The sequence below is a fragment of the Myripristis murdjan genome, chromosome 12 (genome assembly GCF_902150065.1).
Source record: "Myripristis murdjan chromosome 12, fMyrMur1.1, whole genome shotgun sequence".
NCBI lineage: Eukaryota > Metazoa > Chordata > Actinopteri > Holocentriformes > Holocentridae > Myripristis > Myripristis murdjan.
The window spans coordinates 14539038-14560283 of record NC_043991.1 but is presented as its reverse complement, the minus strand read 5'-3'; the positions used below and the strand labels follow the sequence as shown (position 1 = coordinate 14560283).

General features: G+C 43.0%; 1 protein-coding gene across 11 annotated transcripts in view; it reads right to left on the bottom strand.

Annotated features, from left to right (window-relative positions):
• Nucleotides 1–20942, bottom strand: part of pitpnm2 (phosphatidylinositol transfer protein, membrane-associated 2) — a 44760-nt gene extending 23818 nt beyond the window's left edge. For 8 of the 11 annotated variants that reach the window (XM_030064845.1, XM_030064852.1, XM_030064853.1 and 5 more), the window contains exons 1-2: nucleotides 5504–5651; nucleotides 5133–5370 (exon numbers count right to left, since the gene is read on the bottom strand). In XM_030064845.1, coding sequence (XP_029920705.1) covers nucleotides 5133–5210 — 78 coding nt within the window. In that variant the 5' untranslated portion in view covers nucleotides 5211–5370; nucleotides 5504–5651. Of the gene's footprint in view, nucleotides 1–5132; nucleotides 5371–5503; nucleotides 5652–5959; nucleotides 6066–12708; nucleotides 12747–20756 lie in introns of those variants that run through there. The other 3 variants (XM_030064848.1, XM_030064849.1, XM_030064846.1) reach the window with 3 other exon arrangements.
• Between the last annotated feature and the right edge of the window lie 304 nt (nucleotides 20943–21246).

Here is a 21246-nt window from a genome sequence, read left to right as displayed (position 1 = left end):
TATCCCCACAGTCAGAGACGACCTATGCAAGGCCAGAGTGGGCAGTGTGTTGCCTTGTGGTCAGCAGCATTTAGTGCATCCGCCTCACTGAAATACAACTTTCAATTCACCCCCAGTTCACCCTCTGTAAAGTCGCCGGGTCACTCTGGCACACTGTCATGTAACTGGCAATGAAGCGGAGGCATTTCTACAGTGAGGACGCTGCATCTACTAGTGCATGGTTTATAGGGCTTGCCAGACACACACACACACACACACACACACACACACACACGCACCAAGGAGACTGAGTGCTAGCAGCATCAGGGCGGTACATCGCTTAAGTGCTGATAAATGACACACACACACACACACACACATACAAAATATACAAACACATCAGTGGAGGCATGGAGGAAAATAACAGCTGAAGAGAGACTGATGGCCGTAGTTCATGGATGCTTTGCTTCCAATACTGATAAACAAGTAATAAGCGGTTGGGCGGTCAATCAATATTAGGAGCACAAAAGGATGATGACACAGGGAAATTCTGCCAGCTCAGGTGACCTTTCTGGTAAGAGTGTGCTGAAAGTACGTTTGTCTGTTGCTGTAATAAATGGCTATTGCATGCTGGTGCTTTCATCTGATGTATAAACTCTGATAGGACTGGGAACTATATCGATATTATATCAATACGGTGATTATATAAGTAGCTGTCATCTGGGATTTTGAATATCATAATATCACTATTTGAAAGTAAGTGTTGTCTCTTTGTGATTTTAAAAGCTGCACTGCAGAAGAGGGCTGCAATTTTCTGAATTTATCAGACTGTTGTAGCTGCTCTATTATTTGCCTCGACCTGCTTGGTCATCATATCCACATTACCAGTGACTGTTTATCAAAAATGTGCCTGTAAAGTTTATAAGGACAGCAGATGAGGAAAGAGTTGCAGACCCGAAGGATGATGTCAGAATTCCTGAAGTCCCTGAATGGACCAAAAGCAGCGACACATCAAAACTGAGGGGCTGCTCGAAGGAAAAAGAACGTCTACAGGAGATGAATTGGAGATTTTGAGCCTCTTAGTATGGAGAGGCACTTCTCCAATTCAACTCAAGGACAAAAAGCGGTGTTTAACCAAAAAAAAAAAAAAAAAAAAAAAGACGTCTGAATGAACGGAAGTGCCGAGAAAAAGATTCAGAGTCTCGGCCAAAATGCCACACAAAGAGAAAGGAGGAGGGTGAAGAATAAAGGATATCCAACACAGAAAAAGGACAGTGAGAAAAATTAACAGTGAGAAAAATTAACAGCGAGAAAAATTAACAGCAAGAACAAGTAACAGAAAGAAAGAAACAAAGAAAAGAAAGACAGGAGAGACCACATACAATCTGAGAAGTGCTACTAGCTTGTGCGGACAACATCAGAGGAATTATAATGGCCTTGGCTTTGCTGAGGGTCTCATTTCTGCTGGGCTGAGCCGCCCCCTGAATAATTTATATGACACCCCAAGCTTAGCATAAACCAGCGGTACACAACTCCCATCCTCAGGCCTCAAGTCCTGCTGGAGCAAACGCCTCGCTGGAGCCTCATGCATCAACTTGTGGCTGCTCACAGATTTCGTAGATGCCTCCTTTTAGCATTTTGGAAGCACCACACCTGCTCTTCATTTTAAAGGCAGTCACGGGGAGCACTCTTTTCAAACTGTCAGATTATGGGCAGATAAAAAGAAATGAATGACAACTCATGTGGAATAATAATAATAATAATAATAATAAATAAGGCATCTGATCCAAAAGAGGACTGACATTTATGAAAAGGTGGCCAAATAGAGCAAAAAATAATTAAAAGAACGGTAGTTTGAGCCTTGGTTTGTATTTTTTGAGTGGAATAATTAGAAATGGTGGTGCAGTTACAAGTTGGTAGAAGTTAAAGATGTAACTATGTGACGAGGAGACAGCTCTTTAATGGGAGGCACATGTGCAAAAACCTGCATGAGTGGCGCACACACATGCACATGAACCTAAACCCAATCCTGTATGACGAGCTAACAAATTTGGCAGTGTAATGTTGTCATGGCAATACTGACTGCACCATAATGTCTTTTCTCTCCTCCGTCTTTCTCATTAGGTCTCTCTCTCTCTCTCTCTCTCTCTCTCTCTCTCTCTCTCTCTCTCTCTCGCTGCCCCTCCCTTTGAATGCCTCTCTCTCTTTTTCTCGCCCATATCACAAACAAATGATGGCAGCTACTGCCATGCTACAGCTGATGTCACCGGTTACTATGGCAGCCAGCACTCAACTGTGACGTTGAAGAGGAGGAGGGGTCCAGCAGTGTGTGTGTGTGTGTGTGTGTGTGTGTGTGTGTGTGCATCCAATATATCGTTAAAGCTGAGATTCAGGTTTTTTTTTTATCCTCCTGTACTTTTGCCACCTGTTCGCTCTGGTTGCTTTATTTAGTGTCTTTTCTCTTCAAAAACACCTTCTCATCCATCTTCTTCAAATTGCAGACACAGAATGCCAAAATTGCCACTGAACATCAAACACACTGTGTGGGCTGTCAAGATTCATCAGTGGAGGATATCTCTGAGAGAATATGATAAATTATCCTTAGAAATAACCTGCATTGGAGCTGTTTATGCCTTAGATTTTCCTTTTTCTTGAAGGATTCACTGGACTCTGTTAAGTTGCCTTCAACTAGCTCCTATTTTATTCCACACTGTTGCCTTTTATTGTTTTATTTGCATCTTTTGTTTTATTTCAAATTATTTTATTTCAATTTTTAGCCTTTTCTTTTTAATTCCACCCTGTGCTGTGTTTTATTCTTTTAATGTTTTATTTAATGTGTTTTCAAACGTTCTTCTTTTTATTGTGAAGCACTTTGAGCTGCAATTCTTGTATGAAAGGTGCTATACAAATAAAGTTTTATTATTATTATTATTATTATTATTAAGTTCTTCTTAGTTTGAAATGCGCCAGAGAGACATGACAAACAGGCAGAGGGCAGGACTAGCCATGGCTGTGTGTGTCTAGCACGGCAGTGTAGGAAGACAGAGAGAAAGAGAGAAAATAACTGTCTTTAACACTATCTCCTGTTACAGTCCTTTCTCTCTGTATTTTGTATCTATGCAAAGAGCATCAGCTGCTGCAGGTGACACGCTGCGGGTGTAAAACACAGCTGAGGACACACCGTATGGAAAAAGATTAGGGCCGCACACAAATAAAAAGACGTGTTGTGAGAGCACACACCGACTTGCCCCGCCCTACCTCTTTCCTTCTCTCTCTCCCTGTGTGTGTGTGTGTGTGTGTGTGTGTGTCTGCTCTCCTGACCTTCTTCGTCAGCAGTGTGTTTTATAAAACCGGCCAAAAAACACAAGTGGCGTCTCGGATTTTTTTCACCCGCAATTCAGTTTTCACAACAGCAGGTGAGGCTCGTGTGGAGGCGGCTTATTGTTAATGACTAGACGAAATGATCAACACCAACGTGCTCCAATAATCTGTAGTAGCGGGGCATTTAAGGTGAAATAAATGTACCGAGTTCTGACATTAAGCCCTACTATCAACATGTTGTGTGTCTCGGCAAGTGAAAGTGACGGTTACATGGTGGCGGTGACCACAAATGGTTGGGCGGGAGTGATATGAAACTGTGTCTACTACTAATGTCTTGAAACCCACTGTCACAACATCAAGTTCAAGTTCTCACAGTAGAGATAAAGCATCGCTCCTGACACCTGCAGGTTTGTGTGTTTCATTCGTAAGGAGTCACTGCGAGAGGTAATCATCACTTTTTCATTGTTCACTTTGTATTTAATGTGCTTTATACAGCATTTTGGTGCTGTCCTCTTGCAAAGCAATTTTAGTGAGCTTGAGCTGTGTTTAAATGTGCACTATAAATAAACTTTACTTCCTTACTCTACTAGTCTAGGTTTTATAGCATCGTTTCTTCACTGGCAAAAAGGCCTGGGTTGGCTCAGCAGAAAACCAGCTAAAAATAAACAAAGGTTTCAGCACCGTCAAACAAGCAGCCGATCAATACCTCAACCAACCGATCACGTATCAAAATAATGAATCAGGCAAAGTAACAAGGATTGGCTCAAGGGCAACCACCACTGCCCATGACTTTTCACTTCACACTTGTCCCTTCACACACAGCCCAACAATGTTTATTCATTTATGAAGAGCACACGACAGAAAATGTTAATGTAATCAGCGACTGTACAAATCCACTACCCAGTCTGCTAAAATTAACCATGTTTATTTCTCCTGATTTATGGCAACTGGGCATGAGATATTGCCGATGTGTTTGCTGTTCAGCATTCAATAAACAAAGTCATATGAGTCATAATGGAAAAAAAAAAAAAAAAAAACAGTGAAGTTTTTTTTCTGGCAAACAAACACATGCTGCAGTAAACCAGTGAATGATTTGTCAGTTCAATTTTGTTTTGTACTATGTGTGTGTGTGTTGACATAGAAATGTATGCATATGGGAATGTGTGTATGTGTACGCGGACGTGAGCGCACACACATAATTGAGCATGTGCGTATGTGTGCTAATAAAACACAAATGAAGCACAGTTCACTGGCATATGGAGCACCAGCTGGTCTGGAGGACCCTGCATTACCCTTTTCACTTTTTAACCATGTTCTCCACCTCGACACTGCAAATGAACAGCACCATGACACCCTGAACCCCCGATCTCCCTGTCCACACACACACACACACACACACACACACACACCTGAGTCATTAGCCTGCATGGATCATTGCCCTACTCTGACAAATATATGCTACAAACTGAATGTATTACTGTATAACCAAGTCATTAACAAGCAGATTAACAACTGCAGACATGCTTTATCAACATCCTTTCAAGTACAGTAAGTACATTTTTCAAGTATCTGTACTTTGAGCATTTGTTTTTTAATGCATTGCAATGTATTTCTATGAAGGTTGTTGTTACTTATGGGTTTGAAGTCAGCTGTTGAATTTTTTTTTTCTTTTCTAAAATGCGATTGGCCACACGCTGTGTTCCTCACAGGAGGAAAACCAATCACTGTGCCCAGAATGCAAAGTGGAAATACAACATCCAGCTCTGTCCACCACATCATAGTATATTGCAATAAAACAAAACCTAACAAGCTGTCCAAAGCAAGCTGCTCACCTGGATCATGTAGAGCTGGGCGATACGGTACTCCTCCACACTCATTGGCATGGGGATGCGGTACTCCTTGATCAACATGGTTATGCTTCAGTGGGGTGGGCTCTCTGTCTGCGTGTGTGGGTGGTGTGAGTGTGTGTGCGTCCAGAGGAGGCAGAGTGTTAGAGGGTAGGGGCTCCTCTCAGTCGGCTCTGCTACCCAAGCAGCATGGTCAGTCAGCGAGGATGGGAGTCATTCACACCTGTTGGGAGGATAAAGGAACAGAGACCTGGGTCAGCCCGGCGCTGAAGATAAAAATAGAAATCCAGCGTGCATTTAAAGACTAAGCGCTGCATCTCAGCGAGAGAAGAAAAAATGAAAAAAAAAAATCTCACAGTATGCATGATTATTTCATCTTCCCACATGGCACCTGTTAACTAAAAGTTGTAAACAAGCAACCATAAATGGAGTGATCATGTTAGTCTCAAGGATTAAACACCCCACACACACACACACACACACACAAGGTAACACTTCCTGTTTGTGTCCTCCCGCCTCGCTCACCAGCCCTCCTCCAGATCTATTACAAGGTAATCCAATGACCCAGCAACATCGCCGTAATGCCCGCACAACCTAAATCCCAGCAGTGTCTACACATCCAGAGAGCAGGTCTTTTGATTCAGCAGAACCACAGAGATCCAGTCCAAATAAGGACAATGTGAGCCCTATAATACAGTGCCAGTTACTGTAAAAAAAAAAAATACTTTAAAGGGGTATGTATTAAGCCCCCTGTAAAACAATAAAATCAAATAAAATAAATCCAAAACCCTCTGAAATAAATTCCTATTTACCCGAGCAACTCCCAAATATTAGCCATATCCTCCTGCGGATGAGTGTCAGCTGCCCCCCCAACAGTGTAATGTGTGTGTCAGCAGACAGAGGCTGCACTACGTCCACCTGCTGCTGGGTGTCCAGCGTCCAGCGAGACACTGACAAGCAGACGGGGATGAGTTCAGAAGAGTCACATGACAATGGCTACTTAATCTTAGACAGATTAACAGGGTCTACATTACTCACACTGTCCTAAGAGAGACAGAGAGATCACTGAGATGTCAAATGAAAAGCAGTGTGTGTGTGTGTGTGTGTGTAGGGTATTGTGCAACTACAGCCTGCGTCCCACAGTGTGTCCATCTGTGCCATCTTTAGGTTGAACATGATTGGTTGAGCTGCTGTAACAGATGAGTGGCGCTGCAGAGGTCAAGAGGTATCATGATGGAAGCTATCTTTAATCACTTACAGAAGATCTTGGCTTAAAATAAATTCCTACCTGAGACATCATTAGCTGAACGTTTGGATAACTAATACTTTTTGCTGTTTTGAAGAGACCTACACCTAAATCTAATTTACACGATGCATATTATCACAGGAGCCGACTGTAATGTTATGCATCAGTCAACTGTGAATGAGCATTCACATTGAAGCCGCTGCATATAAGCACTTGACTCTTGAAGAACACATGATGTATAATGTTATTTTCTCAGGTGGAGGTAGGGGGGTTGGTATGGAGTGGCCATTCTCCCTGAATCCTATGAAGAATGAGTCCTTGACCTGCAGGACTGCTATATATAGGGACACAATAATCCTTATAAAGCAAGGTGCGAGACCGGAGAGAGATTAAACCCGACTGAGACGGACAGAAAAGACAGATCTTTGCGCCAAGACCGAGCTTTTCATTTTTCCTTTCCCTCTGGTGGCCCGGCAAGCTGTGAGTCAGCACATCAAATATTGTACTCCACGTTCACTGACAACACTAAGGTTCACATAAACATTGAACACTTCGCACCATAAACTGAGGAAAATGAATGACTCTGCTAGCGTAACATCTAGGTGGATGTCTCAGAGGAAAAAAAAATAGCACCTCTTCTGAGAGCAGCAATATTAGACAGCTTTATCATTCACCATCAGCAGCGTTTAGTCAAACTTTCAGAGGGGAGCGCACTATAGGCATAACTGTATTTAGGACATTGATTAATGTTACATAACTGGGGTAAGGGCTCAGTCTGTCTATTCTGCCTAACACATAATCAATCACATGAAAGAGAGTGTTAGAGAGAGAGAGAGAATTAAATGAGAAACACTGATTATAGTGCATACACTACAATAGCAGCTCTGTGCACTTGCTGTTGCGTTTTTTAAAATAGGGTATTGTAATATCCACAATGTCTGTAAGTTGTGTTCATTGGTACTGTGTCTGTTCTGTGCTTTCAGACGCATTTCACGCATGCTGTGTTATTGCAATAGTAACACAAGCTGAGCCGCGCACTTTGTAGTTCAGCCCTTAACTAATGGCCTGCGCTTTTGTTCTGGAAACAACAAATTAAAAATGCGGGGCTCTGACTTGGCAGACAACCACACACTTGAATTACATCTAACAGATGAGCCAATGCGGGGAGTACTTTGTCAACTTGTGAGGTAATGCTTTTCAACACAGCATCCTCTCTCTCTCTCTCTCTCACTCTCTCGCTTTCTCTCTCCATCTCTCTGTCATGGCATCCTTCTTTCTAATTACTTTGGGAATGTCCACTGTTGAATTCAAACTTAAACTCAACCATGAATAAAAGATCCCTCGGGCACACTGCCAAGTTCCCACAGACCTGCTACCACAACAGATTGCTTTCTGCCTTTCACTATTTCCTGTGCTCTCCTAAACGCACCTCAAGCCAAGCCATACTCCACTCGCATCACATTTCTAATTATTTTGAGCAAAAAAACAACAACGTTGAACTTATCACATTCAGAAAAGAGAAATGAAAAGATTGGCTTCTATGCAAATCCCCTTACGCACCACTGTTAATTAAACTGGGCCGAGCGGCATTATGAGCACAATGGGATTCAAATATGTCCACCATAACCAGCAAAGTCCAGTAGATGATGTTCTTTCTGCTACTGGGAAATATCTAGCAACCAATCATGGTAAAATTCTGTAGCTTCATCATCAAAAGCATCCTCATATCTTAAATCATGGTCGAGTTCCACTCTGCTTCGTCCTGCTCCAAGAAAAAAAAAAAAATGAAATGTCTCATCTGCACCACTGAGAGGGTTACTGGCTGCCAGCTGCCCTCTATCAAAGAACTGTGTGACGCCAGACTGAGAGAGCCTCCAGGCAAAATTGCACCAAATTTGCCACTGATGCCACCAACTCAGAGGAACGCAGCACTGGTCCATTAAGCCCAGCACCGCTTGCCAACAGCTTATTCCCATGGGCAAGACTTTCTGTTCAACCAGCCCTCTTAAGAGCACACCTTGCCAAAACCTCCTCCCACACAAACCAGAACAAGCACTCACACTTATTATGCAACTTGGTATAATATTTAGGGTCTGCAATGATGCCTAAATTATTTCTGATTCATTAAAGTATCATCACAAAAATGCACAGGACTACACTTCATGAATACTTACGTCAATGCCGTCTCTGAAACTTTAATGGTACCGCACGATAATACATAAATTGGTCACATGTACAGTGTCTAGTCTAGCATCTTAATGTACTTGTTGCACAAGCTCTTCTCACACTACACATGAAGCCTGCATGTCACTGCTCCATGTGATTTTGTTTCTCAGTCTATGTGTATTTCATAAGCACCAAGTCAAATTCCTCAGAGCATATATCCACTCTGTCAGTCCCATGAGGCAATCAAATCAATATCACCACCACAGAAAGATTCAGAATACACTCATGTTGCTTTTGCATCATCCAAAGCGTCAGTAAATGCAGCAGCAGTTGTCTTTACTGAAGCCAGTGTGTTATCTCCTTATGATTCATCAAGGTTTCATACACCGGGGGTTCACCCGATTCAATTTCTTACTGGGTAGGATAGAGACATGAGTCGTGCTGTGCTAACAAGATCGCCAACGGGGATCAGGTCTGCTTTTGCCGATAATGATACATACAGTTTAAAAATACAACACAACATTCATCATATCTGATGAAATATGCTGGCATTTAGAATGAGTCAGATGAAGTCACACAATGACACATCGTATATAATCGCTACAGGTTTCCTGAGACCTCCAAGTCAGGAGTTATTCTGTGCTATAGCTCAATTTTCAATCAAAATAATACTATGTTTCATCTTCTACACAGGTCTGTGAGGTGGATCAGCAACAGCTGTGACTACACTGCTTTTAGATCTACACCTACATAGATTTCCACTTTGCAATAAAAACATAGCAAAAGGTAATCAGATTCATGTTTTGCTCAGATGTTAATTTAGATAGTCTATTTTGAATTGTGTTCTCACCTCTGCTGACTGGTCTTCACAGCTTTCTCCCATCAGCATACAGTGCTAAGAAATGATAAACTCACTGAACGTGCAGCACATCCCAAGCACACCCAGCCCTACCGCTGAAACATATGTTGCACAATGCTCGCTCACAAAACAGACAGCGGCGGAGCAGGTGAAGCCTCGCTGGATAAACATATTACAGCCACACAGCGCACTGAAGCTTTCACGCTGATCCCTGCAAATAACCACAGACACCAGATACGTATTAATGACATACACCAGGTGGCTGTTTTCTTTGCACAAAAACACAAAGCAGCCTGCTGAGCCCCACAGTGCTCTCCACCTCAAAGAGAAGCACCGCCTTGGCTGTCAACAAATCTTCAGCCTGAACAGCCTAATGTGGTTTCCTCTCCCTTGCGTTTTCTCCTCCATCCACATCAGTTTGGTATGGTATGAGCCATAGCCCAACAGACAGACAGATAGGCATCCTCCATGTTGCCATCATCTAATTTACCTGTGTTTTCATATCAGTGCAGATGAGGGGGAGGAGACTGGGAGAGGGAGTCGCTCTGGACATTTCAACACTACATGCAAGTGTAGTATTCACAGGTAAAACAAGGCAGATGATTACCTTGCAGAAGGAACCACCTCGACACAGACACAGCTACCAAGCTGAGAGGGGGATTAGGGGCCATTCCAGATCTTGGTCCCACACGCACAGAGACTTGCAGCCCAGGCATCCTTCAGCCCCATATCCCCTGCCTGGAGTCTTCTGCTGTGTGCCGGCCCTCCTGAGCTCTCAGCGAATCTGAACTGGCTCCCCTCCGCACGGGCAGGAGCCTCGCTTTTTAAATCTGCACTGTGAAATAAGAGACCGTATCGATTCCCTCCCTTTCCCTCTTCCCCATCCACCGCTTCTCTTTTTTCCCCTTCCCCTCGCTGTCTCCACCTCCTCAGGACTGAGGAAGCTCTGTTACCATGGAGACGCATGAGGCTGTAGCCTGATTCGTGGGGTTTGTTGTGATGCAGCAAGTCAGCGGTACAGCCCACTGGATTGATTGTCTTTTTCCATTCTTTCTTTCTTTCTTTCTTTCTTTCTTTCTTTCTTTCTCTTTCTCTGTCATTTTCTTCCCATAAGCTGTCCATTTCATTGCAATCTCCTCCTTTCTCGTCAAGCAACACTGTGACAACTATTAACACGAAAATGTTTGTAGTGATATGCAGACTTTCAATGAATTGAATTTTCATAAATACAGAAATGAGAGACATACAAATCCTTTTATGCTTCTTTCAAATGTCCTTATTTGTACACGTGTAACTAAAAACAACCTTTTTGAAAAGTGTCACACCATAGTGAAGCCATTAATCTTTTTTTTTTTCTCTGGGCTCTCTCTGGGATGACCTGCCCTTATGATTATGCATCTGTTTGCAGGGTGTCGTGATCATCAAGCCTTTCCTGGTGTGTGTTTTGCTCACCGACATTGTCCACAGAATTTGAATGAGCCATCTGTGTGGTGCCAACACAGGTCTTTCCATTTAACTACCAAATCAATTCATGAACTATGTGTTTCTTTTGCTGAATAACAAAATTGTGTGCTTTACAAACACAGTTATTATATTCCAGACATTGCTACCACAGTCTTGCTACTCCAGTGACTATAATAGCCCCTGGCCTCAGTAGTTACAATCTATTAATGTGCCGTACTGCAGCTCTGAATTGGGTAATTGATGAATTACTTAACATGTAGAGCGTCAATACACTGTATCACGATGCAAAATATAGATCCCATATTGCAACTTAGTAAAATAAAGGTCATGGTGATCAGATAACACTATCATCAACAGAGTTTCATGCTCTCTTATAGAAAAACATGAGTTTTAAAGAGCATGTGCTTCGAATGCATGAGACTGTAACTATGGATGTGAGGTTAAAGGACAATACCTGTGATTTTCAATGTTTGGTCCATTTACTACAATTTACTCACATTTTACATGGTAACACATCATTCTGCAAATCATGCAGGGGTACTAAAGATTTTACAACATACAATCAAAATCCCTCGATTTTTCAAATATGGATTTTTGTCACCAGTCATAAACCACAGATCTGATAATTGGCTGTGTAAATAAAACTTTTCCTGGGGCCGAATTTCAAGTCATCATAATCCAACAGTGCTGCTGCCGTTAATGTGGATGACTATTATTACGGTGATGGAATACTGGTGTGAAGAAAGTCTCAAGTCTCTGAGTTCATTTTTATATCGAAGTGGAATGGAATGGAAACCAATGGCTGGATAAAAGGTAGAGAAAAATACTATGAGAAGTCCAAAACATGACTGCTTGCTTAGGGGAAAGATTAGCATAAGTATATACATTTGTGTGTTTGTGTGTGTATTATATATATATATATATATATTGTAATCTGTATATTTTGTACATACACTAAATACAACACTAAACATGCAAAATCAGCCTAATTTCAACCTGTTTATTCAGCACCGTGTTCAATTCATTTCAAATTCTATTTTTGAGTGCATTGAGTGCATCTGAGGCCGAACCTGAAGATGTTTCCTATTGCAAATCATAAAAGACACACTTTTGGCTTCATTAAATTTACTGTCATACCGACATCTAGGAAGTGAGGCTCAGAATGAGAATGAGCTTTGAGATTTGTGCAACAGCCCACAGTGCTGCCTCTCCCTCCCACTCTGCCTTGCTTTATATCTGCAAGCTGCAGGGATGGACAGACGCATCCTCAGAATGAAATGACGTGTTGATAGGTCCTCCACCCAGCACGAACACACACGCACACACACACACACACACACACACACGCTCATGCACTTTATCTGAAGATCAGCAGGACACAGCTAACAGAATCAGCCTCCACTCTACTACATTACAATAAATACCACAGTCCCACTGCTCTCAGCTCCAGAACATGAGCATCTGCTGCCATTATAGCTGTTAATTCATGTCAAACACAGCTTTCCTCACCAGACCCTCCTGTTAGTCATCCTGTGCATCAAGGAGCATCCTGGGTCTCAGGTTATGCCAACGCCTGTGCTGACGCTGATGATATATGTCATCACACCGCCTCCTTCTTTTCTGTGTGGTCACAGCCTGTTCAGTCCTCTAATGTGAAATAATGCCACTGTCAGCACATTGCAGGTCAGAACTGACAAGCCCAGACTACATATAATTGGTTTAAGTCACCACTTCCCATGCCATCCTATCTTTGACTACAGTTGCGCGTTAGACACAGTAGCCCTGAAGCAATGTCAAAACTGGTGAAATGTGGGTTCGCCACTGACCTGTAGTCCATCCTCAGAGCCGGTTGTCACTCCTCGTCCTGCACATGAGAAACAAACACGGGACACAGTTAGCTGCTAATGCTTTAATTATGAGGCATGCACGGGAACATGAGCGGTTATGAGCGCGGTGAACGAGTGGGCTGTCAAAAATGTCAAAGCCAGACTCCATAAATAACCAAAATATGAAGTCGCCTTCTGCTTCCCATTTCAAAACAAATGTGCAACAAGGGACTTCCTTCCTGTAGTCAGTTAGAGGAAAGTTCGAAAAATACTGCACAATGGCCTCAACAGGACAGAACAGAACAGCTTAGAGTAGGACAGTGACTAATAGCTTCACCTTATTAAAACATATTTCAACAACACATGAAAAGTCTTTGAACCTACGCGTGATTTGTTGTGGATGCTCAACATGTACAACCACATCATATGGTATCATCCAGCACCATCAAAACACCACTACATGAAAAGAGGGGGTGGGGAGGGGGGTCATGGAGAGCAAATGAGAGTGAATGTTCCCCTTGACGTGATAACTCAGTGATGAGAGAGGACGGTCTATTTTTAGCTCAGTGCAGTAAAGGGGGGGGCAGAAAACAGTGCGTTGGTGATGGGTGGTGGGGGCTAGTTCAGATCTCAGGAGGGAAGGGATCTCAGATAATCGCCACACATTCACCGCTCACGTCGTTCATCTGCCAACTTTGTCCCCTTTTTCGTCCACTAGAATGCACCGCTCGTTAAAATGGGCCTTTTTGATGCGTGGGGAGGAAAACAAAATGCAACCCAGAGAGGAGGCAATAATTTATTTTACCCTGACGCACTTTGGTTTATTTCAAGCCTGCTGCTTTACGTGAGAAATATGTGCAGCTATTGTGATGGAATATGCCCGGAGCAAAATAAAAGGCAACCTGTTACAATGGCAAACCAAAACCTCCGAGGAAAATTCCACCCTCAGTTATTCTTACAGTGCTACATTTAGTCAGTAAGTGATCAGCCAAGTTTGTGAGATTTCAACAAGTTAATTTCCCAGGATGACTTTTGAGAAGCTGCCACAAATCTTGCCAGGATTTGTTGCCTCCAGTTGGGTTCTACTGGGGTGAACAAACCAATAGCGACGATAGTGATGGCACGGCAAAGCCAAGAGAACAGGAATTTCAGTTTCTCGTCGAGAAACTGAACAAGAGTGGAGCTACTTATTCAACGTGTCTTCACTGGATTGTATTTGGGTCGATTGAGGCCAGTGAGGAGAAATTGGAACAGCCCTTTTGACAAGAATTAGCAGGTAAACGTGGGTGTTAGTGTTACTAATGACATTAATTAAGATCAGGTTCCACTTAGTCCTATTTTTTCTAGGCAGAATCATCATGACAACAACAGCCTCCTCCAGGTAGACAGCTGGCAGTTTATGTCAATTGCGGAGACTTGTGATTGTAACGTTCAAAGACACCCACTTAAACAAGGTGGACTGAAGAATCAGCCATTTCTGAGGGGATTATTTCAGGATTATTCATGTTTCTCTATTGCTTAGTTAGCGTCTTCACTAACCTAACTCTAAACAACTTCGCCATCAAAATCCAAACCCTTCTCCGTTCTTTACCCGACACCCCCAGACACAACAACATTTCAACCATTTTCTCCTGAGCTGAAATGATATCACAGCTGTTACTTGTTTTTTCGCCTCCATTTGCTCTGTGCCTTTGAACTTACATTTATGTGATGCAAAGGTTTTATACCTGGAAGTCACTGTGAGCAAGCATTGTGATTCGGTCTGTGGAATGGAACCTACCATCAGCAGGTAAACACCTGTGTTTACCTGCTATTTCATGTCAAAATGGCTCCTGTGGAAAAAAGGTCTATTATCTGTGCTTCTTGTATGATGGACTATGATGGACCTGTATGATTGCTGTATATTGGTGCAAAATGGCAGCTCTGGAAAGGCTCTTTGATTCGGAGGGACTTGCGTCAAAACTTGACGTTGACTTTTGATGTTCCTCCTTTCAGTTTCCAAAAGGAATAAGAAAAATACACCCCCAACCAACAACACACACCCAGAAAGCCAAGGTAAGTCAGCAAGTTGGTTGTGGGCAGTGTTCAGGAAATGTTTTAAGCAATAACAAAAAAAGCAATAGCATTGAAAAGACTTCAGGGGAGTTTTCTCATGTCAAATGGTCCAATGTTGACTGTGAAACTTATCATTTCTTGCAGGATGTATCTCATGCCATATTTCAGAAGATGACTACAGTAACTTGCTTGATCAGACTTTTGGTGTCTTTTCTTTATGGAAATGAATACGCAAACAAATATGAGGTTTTTGGACAACAAAGTGCTGATGCACAATTAAAATCAAAGAAATTAGACTGCGTAGAAGGGGTTTTAAACAGGCAGAATATATTCTAAACATATTCATTTATGGCCTTTGTTAACTCTGAGTCACTGAAAGCCACTGAGAGTTCTTGGGATATTGTGACAGCTTGCTATTGCTGTCTTTCCTGAAGAGGCCACAGAGAGGAAGTCAGTAGGCTGCTCAGGAGCAGAGAGAAAACCTCAACTGGCTGCTCAGTGGTCAGACTTTACACCATTACAGGGAACCAAAAACAGACTGCAGACACCATGGGAAACTCCACATTCCTCATCAACAAATCATTCCTTCAGTCTGCAGCCACATTTTCACATTCAACCGCACGAAAGGAGGCTCAACAAGGCAATGCACAAGACCTCAAGGATAAGGAATGATGATGCCAAGATTAACAAGAAGGACAGGAGAGCTGGAGAGGATAGCATTCAAGAATTGGGATATTAACCCAGAATCTATCAAAACTCCTCCCCAAAGAACATCCCACCATAAAGTGGTATTTTATAGCCCCTTACTCTACCCACTATTATGTTAACAAAGTCAGTCAAAATCAGCCGAGTCGCCAGGAAAAATGTTGACATTTAATGTTTCTGTAAAGTAAGGATAAGCTTTTTCAAGATTTGTGACGTAGCCTAGTATAAAGTGAGCAAAAAACAGTGTGTTAGGATTTAGGCGGGGTGGTGGATGGAACAGTCAACAGGACTTTGCTTCTGCAGACCAAGAGTTTGAATCCCAGGTCAAGTGAGAGCCGTGTATGTTTTTAGCCAGCTAAAATTAGCAAACATTACCAAATGTTTTATAATGATAACCATGACCTTTTCCCTAACCTTAACCATGAGGACAAACCTTTTCCTAACCTTAACCATGACCTTTCCCTAACCTTAACTTTGATGACGAACCTTTTCCTAGCCTTAACCAAGTGGTTTTGATGGCTAACGAGGCTAACAAAACAAAAGAAAATGACAAAAGCTGCTAACAAGCTATGGCTAGTTGGCCTTTACAAATGTTATGGCGCTGATGCAGGCTCCACCACATTGACTAAAAGTCTAAATGATGATATGCAACATATTTTTGATTCAGAAATGTTGACACTTCAACACATTTGTTGCTTTGTAGAAATGTAAAATGGCAATAATTTACTCTGGCAAATGGTTGCAACCCACAAAAACACACTATAGAATATATTATTTTTGTTTGTTAAAGGCCGTAGTTTGCCTACTACCTACACAGCTCGCAGCCATCTTCTACTTTGACAAATGGGAGTTCCCCTTACTCTTGCTCCTCTATTGAATATCTGAGGTGGTTGGTTTCACTTCCCCTGTCTTAGGCCGACACATCATACCACACATACTGTGCGGGGATAAGATAGGGAGTGCTGAAGGAGGTGGGGAGTGGGGGATGAGGTTAAAGCTAATGAGAAAGAGACAGCAAGAGGAACAGTAGAGGAAGATGCTGTTGTTAATCAAGCCAAGAGATGGGGAGGGCCTGAGAAAAAGGGAGCTCCACTCAATACCATTACTGTCTGGCTCTGCTCCAGGCATCTGAGGCTGGGTAATATACAGCTGGCCTCAGCCAGGTCCAGTCTAGCGTGGGTGACACAGAGCACACTTCCAGGAGCCAGTCTGCAGTGACACCAGGTCCTCTCACCCACTTTCATTTGTCACCAAGATTAAGCATCTATTAAGACCAAAGACCCATCTCTTGATTGCTCCCATTTATAACAGCCGGCAGTACCAATGACTTTCTGCTGGGTTAAGTACATATCGCCGTGCACATCTTCAAACACACATCACAAGACACGGTTTCAAATGCCACCAAGCCACACAAATACTTGTATTACCCTCACTACCCTTGAACCATCTGGGGAAACACAGCAAAGCACATTTTATCAATTAACAGTCTTAGATCTCCGAGGAAAGAGATGCAGACAGATGACTATCAAAGGATAAACTGGCATTCTTGGAAACCAGACCTCAAAAAGTGTAATTTGTCATTTAAAATTGTACAGAGCACAACGTCAGTGATTGCCTTTAGTTTTGAGGAACTTGAGCTGCCGGCAACTTTTTTCTGGCCTTCAAAACGGTCCGATGGGGCAATCGTTTAAGCCTTCAAAAAACATGATGCATCTCCTTTTCTGAAACAGCAAGCTCACAGTACAAACACGCATTAAAAACATGAGCTTGTTACCTACCGTCACTTTCTTCCTTGTTAAACAAACTCACCGGAGGTTGTGCTCCTGCAGCCATAAACTCTACACAGCCAATTAAATCTTGACAGAGAGCATGTTTTTTTTTTTCTCTTTTTTCAGTGAAACACATAAAGGCTTGACTGTACTGTGAGCTTCCTGTTTTGGAAGAGTAGATGTATCTTGGTTTTTGAACAATTGGACTGTGTCGAATATATTTCCTTAATACTTAAGTGACTGGTGGGGAAACTATTTTAAATGATGCCACGGAGTGTTTTAGTGAGGCCTGGGTGAAGGAAAAAAGTGAACCTATCCTTTAACTAACAGAGGGATGCTGTGAATAAGTGGGGTAAGCTGGTCTACATCCATACCACTAAAAATGCAAGCGGGCGTGTGTCTGAATATTTGATGAGGATGTGACGCCTCGCTGGATTTGAACAAAGCCCTGGGATTGTTAATTAGAGTGAGTGCTCAAAGCAGGCTCTGCAAACATGGTTCATCCTGACCGCTTCAAATTGTCACATCAATTTCCTGAGCTTGGTTTCACATGAACCCCGAGCAGCTAGGGAGCACAGCATTTAAAGTATTCTTACAAACTGACTGTCCAATCTGTGCCCTTCCAGTGTAAGCCTATAAAAAAAGGGCTGTATGCATATAGCCATGAGAGTGCAGACCCTTGTGTCTGATAGGAAAAAAAAAACAGGAAAGAGAGGATGAGAAAAAGAGATCATGTTGGTCTATTTGCGGCACAGCAGCGAGGGCTGCGTTTCACCGTGAGAGACTGAGGCATCAGGAGGGAAGGAGAGAGACAGAGGTGAGGAAGCAGCGGCAAGCGGCAGACACATAGGGCTTAATGGAAGTGTCATTCATTCACATCCAGCGCCACGCCACAGAGCATCTCCAGCCACCCACCAGTTAGTCCTGACTGTGTAGCCGTGATCAGTGGACTGGAATCCCTCTGTTTACCCTGCTAAAAATAGATTCCACACACTGCGATGACGTGGCATCTCCCACCCCCCACGCCTCCCCCCTCCTTCCCTCCCTCCCTCCCCAGCTGCCCCCACGCAGACTGTAGCGCTGAACGAGTCATCCTGTTATTGGTATGCAGAGGTCGGTCCAGCCGTGTAGCTCGGCTTCCGATCCCCTCGCCTCTCTCCCTCCCCGTTCAGGGAGAACATGAGCACAGGCAGACAAATTTTGGAGGCTGCCCCAGTGAGAGAAAAGATAAGGGAACAGGGGAGATGAGAGGGAAAAAGATGAGGGTGAATATGAAAGGCAGAGGTAAGGCAGAGGAGGGAGGAATGGATGGACAAGACAGGGAGCTGGAGGGGGGGAGGGCGGCGAGTGTATGGGGGAAGCAAGCAAGTGAGAAAGAGCAAGTGAAGGAGGGGGTGGCAATCAATACTATGACTCATTCTTTCTGTGCTGGCTGCTTCCTAACAGCATTCATTAAAAGCAAACCTAATCATTTTGGCCCGATAATCAGATCCAGCGGGGCTCCATCTTCTCTCACTCCCAGGCATGCACATGAAAACCAGCAGTGACCCTGAAATGGGAGGCAAGAGGCCCGGTTCATACACCATGGATCAGATAGCTGAGGTGATACTGGAGATTCATGCTGCTTGCAATACCAGCACTTGGGTGGCGGCACATGACAATAAAACTGATCCCCTCCGCGACCGAGGAAGGATGAGCCAATGCACTCCGTGGATAATGCAAACCCACTGAAACACCAGTCCACAGATTTATTTTCATGATATCAGAAGTGCTTGTACACTTGTAACAAAATAATTAAATGAATGCTGCCTAATTAGCTATTGAAATTCTTTTGATGTCAAAGATCACCAGAAGAAAATGTTCTTAAAATCACCAGCAATTACTAGATTTTCAAATTTCTCATCCATCATTCCCAGTAATACAGGTATCTGAGGTTTACATTAAAAATGTCCCTCACTTTATTCCGTAGAAGTGTTAGTTTTGATTTAGTTTTTCTTACTTTTCTGACTAAAATGCATTTTAGTTTGTCACTTCTCAGTCATTTGAATTTTGCTAATTTTAGTCAACCAAAGCAGAAGTGTTTTCACTTTTTTCCTCTGTAAATTCCTCATAAAATTATTTGTTAGATAGACAGTTTATTATATAATCTACATTCCTCATTGCAACATCTTGTAGTTTGTGCCTTGCTTTTGTTTTGATAATGCAATTAACATTAAAAATAAAGTTTGCCCATGTATCTGTTTCCTAACTGAGGTTAGGAGCTGTGTCTATTTCTGACATTTTCATCTCTTTTTTTTTTTTTTTATTGTTTTTTGTCATTATATATAATCAGTTTTTGTCCACAAAGGTTCATTTTTTTTTTTTTAGATTTAGTCTCATATTCATCTGAATAAGCAGAATTTTCATCAGTAACATTAACAAAGTTCCACAGGAACATGAGGCCAGCTGTTGAAATCGTGAGGTCGGCAGAAAGGCAGACGACTGCGTTACATGTTGAAAATGAGCTTCCTCATAGAGACATGGTGCTTCAGCTCCACCGCAGCCTCTCTGCCGGGGTGAAGGCTGGGTGTGACGTTTGCACAGGAGCTGACGCTGTTTTCATATTTCACTGTGTTATATTCAAGGTGTAAGAACATCTCTGGTTTTGTAGGTGGCAGTGTGTTTTCTAAAGAAAAGACCCTCAAGTTGACTTTGATTAAGACATAAACCCCCATTTGAGGTGATTTTGCTGATATGTGGAGGTCTGACTTGTTATCAGCATTAAATTGTTTAGATTTCAACGTGGTAAGATTAAAACATAACAGTTAAATAATAACTCATAAACCATTTTTGCCATAGTAGCAACTCCTAGTGAATGAAGAGAGAAAAATTAAACTTTCCCTCATTCTGCTGAGGATCCACCAGAAGCTCTTCAAGGACTTCTGGCTTACACAACACACTACAAGAAGAGGAAATTTAGAGAAAAGAAGAGCAAAAGTCACTTCAGCAGAAAAGCTTAGGCAGGTCCAATCATACACACACAGCTTTCTCATCTATACTTGAGGTCACATCACCAGCCTCTTAGGAAGAGAGTCAAACACAAAGATTAATTATAAATTTTTCACCTGACACATATTGTCTGTGTTTTACACAAAGAGAAAAGGTGAGATCATTTGTGTATATGGCTTGTGTAACCTGTAACATGACTTGTGCCTGAGGGTTTGGGAGGCCTGGACTGCCTGGGAAGCTGAACATAGTCTGAGTTTCCTGTTTGACTGACACATAGATACACAAATATGTGTAATATTTTTGTCAAACAATCCTTCTGGTCTGGTCTGACCAACATATCTTGACTAGCATTTTGAGAAAGGTAGCCTACCATGATTGATATTATACCATCTGACTACTCAGCCCCATGAGCCACAAGCAGAAAAGATCAAAATTATTTACAATCGCCTTCAGCAGAGTAGCATCGTTACATGAATCGTGGTATTTGAGATGTTTGAGACGCACAAATCATCAGCACCATCACCAACTCACCTGCAGAGCGGAATGGCTGGAGGTGTCTGCAGCTCTCTGGTTGTTCAGCTGGACGTCCACAACGCGCTGCCTGCATGCAACTCTCCTGAGAGAGGTGCAGCTCCACGGGAGGGGCGGCCGGGCGGACGACCTGATGTTCCAGCGGATCTACACTGACATGAGCGGCGGTGTGAGCCTGGCGGGACGCAGCATGCTGTTTACTCTGCTTGTGCTACGGTGCAGGGCGAGCGCCGTCCTGCCTCGGACGTTTCCTCCCGGGAGTCCTGCCGCTGTGGACGGATGTCATCGCCGCGCTTCCCTCATCCCCAACGCGGCTGCTCGGTGCTTTATTTACAGTGGGCTGCTGATGTACCCTGCCGGCCAGGTTAACCGTTACATCACAAGACAGGACATCCTGGGAGGAGGGAAAGGCAAAAGGCGCCTCTCTGCGGTGCGCATCCGCATGCGCATCACTGAGATACAGCAATCCCAGATGAACATCCACCAGGCT